We start from the raw sequence: 9,019 nt of genomic DNA, 5'->3' as shown, positions 1-9,019 counted from the left end.
TAGAATAGATTAAAAAAGGAGAATAAGGAGAAATAAGCAAGGTTGAAAAACAAGAAAGGGAAGAAAGAAATAAGGAAGGAGGAGGTGCTATGAATGACTAGGATTGACATTAGTGTTAGGGGATTAAATTTAGAGGATAAAACAAAGTAGATCTCTGGTATTATAGGAAAATGGATATAAAGTGAGTCATTCTTCAAAGCCAACTACACATTTATAATCCTCTATATCAAATCCCCTAACATTAGTGTCAATCCTAATCATTTTTAACCCAATTTTCTTTTTCACCATTTCTCTCAATTTTTTTTATTCTCTTTATTTCTTATTCTTCTATTTAACAATGAAATTATAATAAATTTACCATATTAAAAAAATTAATAATAATAATAATAATAAATTATAATTTCAACACTATGCTGGTAGATAACCCATTCCACCCGTTCCCAAAAAAATACCTTTAAAAAAAAAATCATATATAAAGCCCATTCGACGCCTTCCAATCGATAGACTACCCTTTAAAAAATTTCATATTCAATCACGATGCCCAGTGTATTGACGTGTTTGCGCCTTTCAGTCTGTGAATATATTGACAACCACAACTCGCTTTCATGTAAGTAGCATCATACCCACTCTCAAACAGAAGATTTTTTTATTATACTTAAATTTACAATTTAATATTAATATTTTCTATTAATATTTTCATTTTGAACCGAGTTTTCTGAAAAATAAATAAACTTAAATAAAATGAAATGAGAATTAAAAACGCCTGAAAAAATATATAGATCCATGATAAAAGGTCAAGTTGCGTGCACTAGTTTGTCAGGCCTGAGAAGATACGAGCAGCTCCATTCATCAAAAACTTTACGAGGTCCGGCATTAATATAGGAGCAGCAGCAGCGAAAAGCGTAGAGCTCATGTCGTGCGCTGCGACGGCGATGAAGATGAAACAACTAATGAGAAGCATGCTACTTACCTTCACTCTATTGACGCGTCTGCACCTCTCAGTGGGTCTACCGATAAATTTTACAAATGTTGTTTGGGATGGGAAGAGTTGTGGGACTGGCCAGTATACAAACGGTAGCCATCTTCATCTAGACCATGTTCTGGAATCATTGGTGGCCAACGTTTCCATGACTAGATTCAATACCACGAGTGTTGAGTCTGGGCAAAACAGCAATGATTCTGTTTATGGGCTTCTTCAGTGCAGGGGAGATTTAAATTCTTCGGTTTGCCAATACTGTGCATCGACGATAAAAACACAGCTGGTTCAGAATTGTAAAAACAGTACTTCTGGATTCCTTCAACTAGAAGGCTGCTTCTTACGTTACGACAATTATTACTTTTACAAGTATAGTCCTGAGGATATGCCTTATAGTGTTGCCTGCAACTCGCAGTCCATTCACCCGTCAGACACATTCGCGTTTGCTATTTCAAAGGTTCTTTCAAATATTACAAAAACAGCCGTGGGGAGTCCCAAACTTTATGATGCACATGTATTCGAAGAGAATGAATTGCCTTCGATCTCCAGCTTAGCCCAGTGTTGGGGAGATCTGTCCCAAGCGAGTTGCAACTCTTGCTTATCTTACGCTCTGACACAGATAATAGAGAACAATGCTCATCAGAGATTTGACTGCAATCTCGGATCAAATGGAGCAAGCTTCTATGCTATGGGCTGCCATTTGCGTTACGAGATCTATCAGTTTTTCGATGCTCCCACCTCCTCGCCGCCGCCTACATTACCCGGTATGTTCCGCCTTACCCGGTATGTTCCGCCTCCATTCATCATTGATGAGTAGAGTAGTTTTGTACATTTTGGTGGGATTAAACCTCGCCCTAGTTTAATGCTCACACTTCGTGTGCAGATGGCCCTCATACTCCTATCCCCTCGCCACCGGCTGCATCATCCGGTATCACCCTTCACAGATTTTACAATAATAAGAATAAACTATTTTTTACATTTTGGTGAAATTTTACATGGCCAATTTAATGGTGAGGATCCGTGTGAAAATTGGCAGAAGGCAAAAAACGTAATGTGCTTGCGATAACTCTGGGGGCAGTAGCCGGTTCGGTTGGATTAATTGCAGCCATAGCCATTTTATGTTTTCGCCGAAAACGTTGGGAACGGATTTCTCGAACCACAGGTTCCTAAATTGCTCAATCATTCAATGTGGACCTTATTAGCTTCTATATGGTGAACTTTTCACCTATTTCATTAAGATAAATAGACATCTATAATTGTTCTGACAGGAGAAATTAGCTTATCGCCTTCTATGGTGAATCTGGAGCTCATTTTCAAATACGATACTCTAAGGCGGGCTACCTCCGATTTTAAAGCAGAAAACAAACTTGGTGAAGGAGGGTTTGGATCCGTCTTCAAGGTAAGGGCCTACGATCATTGCCTTCCATTCAATTACATACTAGTAGGTAGCAGGTCCAGGTCAGTTTTTTTCTCTCAGCAAAAAGAAAAAGCTTAATTTTACTATTAGAAATAAAATTACATTCTTCAGATACATGTCCAGTATGTATTCGTAGATCTGTCCAAAAATTGGTAAATGGCCATCCAAAAAACTGTTACAGGAATAGATATGCAGGTCAACTGTGTAATCTATCCCCTTGCTGAGACAAATAAATAGAATCACATATAAACATTCTGAGACAAATAAATGTTGTTTTAATCTGATTTATGTGCATGCACTTAAAAAGTCCATAGAAAAAAGTCTAAACATCTGATGCATCTGGTGGAGAATAAAAATAATTTTGAATCTTTTATCTTCAGGGGGTTCTGCCTGATGGCAGAGAGGTTGCAATTAAACGGCTGAATATAGGTTCAAGGCAAGGAGACAATGAATTTCTGAATGAGGCAAATCTCATCACTCGTGTTCAGCACAGGAATCTAGTGAGATTGCTTGGTTGCTCTGTTCAAAGATCAGAAAGGCTGCTAGTTTACGAATACCTCCACAACAGTAGTCTCGACAAGATTATATTCGGTTTGTTCTCGCTTGCTCTTTCACTGCTAATTAATCTCTGCTTCAATCCTGGAATTGTTCGAGTTTGTGTACGTACATTGCTAATTCCTTTACTGTCTGTGATGCAATAATTGTAGATACAACAAAACGGCATTTACTTAATTGGAGAGAGAGGTATGAAATCATTGTTGGAACTGCACGTGGGCTTGCCTATCTTCACGAGGAGTCTGAGATTCGAATCATCCACAGAGATATCAAAGCAAGCAATATCTTACTCGACGATAAATACCGACCAAAAATAGCAGACTTTGGGTTAGCCAAACTATTTGGAGAAGATGAAAGCCACGTTAGCACTAGAGTTGCAGGAACTCGGTAAGAGTTCTCCCTTCAGTTCAATCTCTTGATCTTCCAAACTTTATTACAACTCATATGTATTAGAAAGGATCATATAATTTTAAGACAATTAAGATATGGAGATTTGATTGTACGAAACATTGCACAGTGGTTACATTGCGCCTGAGTCCTTACGCGGACAGTTGACAGAGAAAGCAGATGTATTCAGCTTTGGAGTGCTTCTTCTCGAGATTATCAGCGGAAGAAAGAACCATAGTTTGCTTCAACACATGGAGTTTCTCATTGAAACTGTATGGCTCTTGTACTGGATCTCATTTTTGAAGTAGAAATTTTCTAAAAATGTCCATGGAATTATGATTTCTTGGTAACTAATGTTTTTATGTTTTGTCGACATTGGTCAATTACTAGACATGGAGACTGTATAAGGCAGAGAGAGCATTAGAAGTTATGGATCCGACATTGGAGGGCAGTTACTCAGGGGAAGAAGGGCTTAGAGTGATTAAAATTGGTCTTCTGTGCACTCAAGCAGCCGCAACGTTGAGGCCTTCAATGTCCCAGGTGGTGTCGATGCTGACAGGTGAGCAACAGCATATTCCTTGCCCACAAGGCCTGCTTTCGTAGATGAGGAGAGTGTATTGGCTGAACGTGGTAATGTGACTCCTCGTCGAGACCCTAACAACACGTCAAGCAACAGTCAGTCGTTGGAAGTAGGCACCTATCGTAGCACATCTTCCATGTCCGCTCCCCAGGTGGTAATCTCTCATTAACCACTATGGAGCCAAGGTGAAAATAAGGCGACGCCTTGTTATTATGTCACGTTATAGACAACTGCGTTATTATGTTTATCTCCATTGATGTAAATGAGGCGGCATTTACACTGGTGCGTAAATGTGATATTGGCTTTAACACAGTTAAGCAAGTCAAACACCCTATTTGGTTTCATAGATTCACTATCGCATGTCATGTTTGACTATGATGAGATAGAAAGTTTAATGATATAGATTCATTATCGCATGTCATGTTCGACTCCATATGACTGGGGTTGAGTATCTTATTCTCATTTTTCTTTTATGTTTTTCTTTTCACAAATTTTCAAGATAGTTCATAGTATTCGAGATATCTGGAAGCAATTTATAATGTAAAAGATTTGTTAAAATAATATTAAAGTAATATTAACGGATTTTCGATATTTTTATTGATTTCGAAATAATTTAGATTCTTATAAATTCAATATTAAGAAATAATACGGGGTTATTTCAAAATATTTTGAATTTGTAAAATAATGTATTGTTTATAATAATATTGAGTTCATTTTTATTTTTATTTTTTACTATTTTGAAATAATTTAAATTTTTAAGATATTGTAAAATAATTTTGAACTATTTTTGTTAATGTATTGTAATTTTTCATGTTATATTGTTCTTAGTTTGTATGGAAAGTTTTATTTGGCAATTGTGGATTTAAAAGGGTTTTCCTGGATTTGAAGAGATACATACATGATTTGAGAAAGATTGTGACACTTTTCACATCTCATCTATCATATGTTTAGAGTTGTTTTAAATGATTGTTCATTCTTGACATATTTTACTAATAGAGATATCTTCTTTTTTTAAAATACTTATTTCACTTAAATCATTATCTATATAGTGAAGATAAAGTTAATTTTAAAGCTAAAATTCCCTTCATGACGTTTGACTACGAAGTAGAGATTTGTAAATATTTTGTTTTAGATAGCTATTTGAATGTTCTAAATATTGTGACCTGAATGGAAATTCAAATTTTTTTAGTTCTTCGATATAATTATAGAGATTGAGGAGATTTGGTTATATATTCCTAAGCGAAAATTTCTTTCGACGAAGTTTCTGGGGCTTTCGTTGGAGCTTTGGTTCAAGATAAACATTAAGGAGATTGCGAATAAGATTAGTAATTTTTTCTATGTGGATGAGGGTTTCCTAGGAGCTCTAGATAAAAGGGTTGTCTAGGTCCTAGTGGAATTTGAATTCATAGGGGACCTTTCGACTACGTTGGATATCATTTGGGGGTCGTTTTCTTTCCAACAACAGGTTAACTATTGGGGTGTCCCCTTTAGGTGCTTGGGTTATCATGCCACAAGACACTTGATTGCAGAATGTCCAATGTTTTTTTGGGGCACTTAGTCTTGGAAGGTCCAGGATTGGCATATTCACGGATGACAAAATGTCGAGACACATCCTTTGAAGGTGATTTGGTCCTTCGGTCTCGAATTACAGACCACTCGACCACACTAGAGGATTCAAATATTCCTTTTAATTCTTTTGTGACATCAATTGAGTAAGTACAAACTACTATTTTGGCTCCTTTAGTGCATGGACAGGGTGCGTCTATGGGCCAAGCTCATTTACAGGCCTCCTTATCATCAAAAGCCACATTAAGAAAAATTCTAGTGTCCCACTCACCTATTTACATGACCAAGGAGAATGAAGTTGATAACTATTGTTCCCCAAGGGATGCATGTTCCTCGCCCCACCATTTTGGGACTTACCGAGGGAATTCCTCCTCACTCTTATCTAAGGATACATATTTTGAAATGTTGGCCCAAGAGGGGGCTTTTGGCCTTGAGCCCTTGAACATTGAGAAGGGTTTTTTTAGGAACAAGATTTGATTGTCAACCCTGAATCGAGGAAGAATGTGACAGTTCAGAAGAAGTGAGGTATTAAATATAAGAAAGTTTCCTCCCGCATGGGGTTTTATTAAAATCTAAATGTTTATTTTTCAGAGGCTTTGGAGGAGCCCAATATCCCCCCATTGATCTAGGTTTCTCTAACAATGATATTGGTACTATGGAGGTCTCTATATCTCTGGTCCTTAGAGGGGATATATTTGCATATGCCCCGCCTTAATGATAGTGATGTCTATGAATGTGAGGGGCTTGGGGTTAAGCCATAAAAGGAGATCCCTATTCAACATTATCAAACTTAAGGAGCCCTTTGTCATTCTTTTTCTAGAAACAATGATTGATAAAAAAAAATTATGGACCATTTAATCAAAAATTGTCCTACCTGGGAGATATATGCGATGTGTGCCTTGGGCCTCTCGACGGGGTGGGGGGGGGTTAGCAGCCATGTGGGATCCCCAATTGTTTTTGTTTAAAGCATATAAATCAATTGTCAGGATAATTTTTACAGGCTATATGCGGGGTTCAAGACATCAACTTCGTATTGTTAATACATATGCTTTGTACCCTAATCAGAAGACATTTTGGGACTGAATTTATGTGAGTGGGCTTTTGGGCCTAAATTCTCTTATATTGGCTCGAGATTTGAACTTGATAATGACAAATGAGGAGGTTTTGGGCTAGAAAGGAAAACTAGATCCTTTAGCAAGTTAGTTCAAGGATTTATTTGATCATAACTTTCTTATGGATATTGTCCCTTGTTCCCTATGCCTGATGTGGAGGAATGGGCGATTTGGGCTGGAGGAAATTTCGAAAAGGCTGGACCAATTTCTCATACATGCATATTTAATGATAGAATGAGCCAACTCCAGTCTTGGATATACTTCGCTGACATTTATGACCATCATGCAATCTTCCTTGAATGGATAGGGAAAAATAGTTTGCAAGCTATCCCTTTTAAGTTCAATCACATGTGGTTATAGGAGAAGGAATTTGATGAGATTGTCAAAGCCTCCTAGCTCACTCCATTAGAGCCACCCTATTTTCCCAAAATGGTGGTGGTCCTTCACAAGCTGAGAAGGTTGAAGATAGAGGTAGAGTTGTGGGTTTGTAGGTAGAAAAAGTAACTTATCAGGGACTTGAGTGACATCGATAGGGAGGATGTGGTCTTGAATGACCCCACATGCCCAGGCTTCTTCTTTCAATCTATAAATAATTTTCTCCTTAATCTAGCGACTAGGAAACATAAGATATTGAAACTTGAAGGGGAAGAATGGAGATTGAAAAGCAGGGCTACTTGGGTGGTGAAAGGGGATAAGAATACACATTAATTTCACAACCTAGCCTCTAAAATGAAGAAGAAAAATACCATATGGAACATTAGAGATGCGGGGAATAATGTCTTGACTAAGAAGAAGGATATACACAAAGAGGCAGTTCGTTACTTCTGTAGTTAATTTAGGGAAAAGGATTGAATAAGAAACTCTAATCAATTGGAATTCACTAACCTCTTCCCCTAGATGGTGGATGCAGAGACTAATGCAGAGTTGTCAAGGCTAATATCAATTAAGGAGCTACAGGGGGTAATGAAAGCCCTAACTCATGAAAAAATCCTTGGCCACGATGGTTGGCCAGTAAAACTCTCTTACACTTCAAAGACCTAATGGGATTGGATATACTGGACATGGCTAAAGAATCATGACTTCTAGTCTCCATTCCAAGTTTTAATAATCACACCTCCATTACTCTAATTCCCAAAAAGACCAGTCCTTCATCCTTTATAGATTTTAAGCATATATCCTTATGCAATTCTATGTATAAGATTGTTTCCAAATTAATTGCTAATCAAATAAAAAATATAGATTACATTGGAGCAATTTGTTTTTTTATCTAGTCGAAAAATTCAAGACATCGTGGCCATTTCCCACGAATGCATCCACTCAACCAAATTACGCAAGTTGGAGGCATGTCTAGTGAGAATTGATTTGACCAAGGCTTTATGATTGCGTTGACTCAGAATTCCTTAGGTTTATATTGCACAAAATTAGGTTTGCTCGCATGCTCATAGACTAGATTATGGAATGTATTTCTTCAGTGAATGGTTGTTCTCATTAATGGGATTCCAACCGATTTATTCAAGGTCATAAGGGGTCTTCGACAGGGATGTGTGCTATCGACGTTCTTATTTATATTGGTCATAAATGGATTAATTAGAGATATCAAAGAAGCTAAAGCATTGGGGACAATTGTTAGTTGCAGTCACAAGATGCACTAACATTTCACACCTCATGTTTGTTGATGATGTCCTCTTTACTGGGGAAACCAATATATATGAATGGATGAATTTTCACTATATTCTCACTATATTTAGGGATGCGTCAGGGCTCATAATGAACAAAGAAAAATTAAATTTGATTACTAATAGGTTGGAAGCGGAGGCTGTAGGGGAGATTTCCAATCTGTTTAAAGTTAAAGTGAGTAGGTTGGCAAGTAGTTTGAGGTATTTGGCCTTTCTATTAAAGCCAAACAAGTACAAGTGTTGGGACTACACTGATTAATTAAAATGTTTGAAAAAAATTAACACTTTTGGATCATAAGTGGATGACCCTCGGAGGAAGACTAATCATGATCAAAGCTATCATATAGGGTATTTAAGTTTATTGGATGCACCGTTCTAAACTATCCAAAGCAATCATCAAAAGAATAGATGTGATAATCATTAATTTCGTTTGGGATGGAGCATGTAAGAAAAATATAATTCATTTCGTTTGGCTAGATGTTATCTCTTGGAATGAGGTCAATGGGGCATAGGGCATTATAGCGACAAAAATATTTAATATGGCTCTACTTGCTAAAAAACTTGGCAAGCATTCAATGGGGCAGGTTTATCAGAACATTTTGTTAGTGATAAATATCACAATAATCTTAGCCTTGAGGCATGGATCAATGAATGAGCTCATGAAGAAAGAAGGCATTATATGTATAGAGAAGTTTGATGCAAGCTAAGTAGTGGCTTGTGGGAAACTTGTGTTGGGAGTTCGACACAGAT

At 37.2% G+C, this 9,019-nt stretch overlaps 1 protein-coding gene across 1 annotated transcript; it reads left to right on the top strand.

The window, feature by feature from the left end:
- Positions 1-825: 825 nt before the first annotated feature.
- Positions 826-4,428, top strand: LOC149217556 (cysteine-rich receptor-like protein kinase 42). The gene is made up of 8 exons (XM_089390277.1): positions 826-1,740; positions 1,860-1,904; positions 2,013-2,138; positions 2,245-2,375; positions 2,774-2,984; positions 3,101-3,335; positions 3,466-3,607; positions 3,726-4,428. The coding sequence occupies exons 1-8, from the start codon at positions 912-914 to the stop codon at positions 3,936-3,938; spliced, it is 1,932 nt and encodes a 643-aa protein (XP_089246403.1). The 5' UTR covers positions 826-911; the 3' UTR covers positions 3,939-4,428.
- The last annotated feature ends 4,591 nt before the right edge of the window (positions 4,429-9,019 follow it).

This window comes from Pinus tabuliformis, chromosome 1_1, assembly GCF_031772625.1.
Source record: "Pinus tabuliformis cultivar Carrire ecotype Pingquan chromosome 1_1, CPIR1, whole genome shotgun sequence".
NCBI classification, from domain to species: Eukaryota; Viridiplantae; Streptophyta; class Pinopsida; order Pinales; family Pinaceae; genus Pinus; species Pinus tabuliformis.
Note: the sequence above shows the minus strand (reverse complement) of the source record. Positions and strands in the feature narration are given on the sequence as shown.

Coding starts and splice junctions, on each gene's coding strand:
- LOC149217556 (XM_089390277.1), top strand. CDS start 912: ATGTCGTGCGCTGCGACGGCGATGAAGATGAAACAACTAATGAGAAGC. Junction 1,741..1,859: donor GCCGCCGCCTACATTACCCG/GTATGTTCCGCC, acceptor CTTCGTGTGCAG/ATGGCCCTCATACTCCTATC. Junction 3,608..3,725: donor TGGAGTTTCTCATTGAAACT/GTATGGCTCTTG, acceptor GTCAATTACTAG/ACATGGAGACTGTATAAGGC.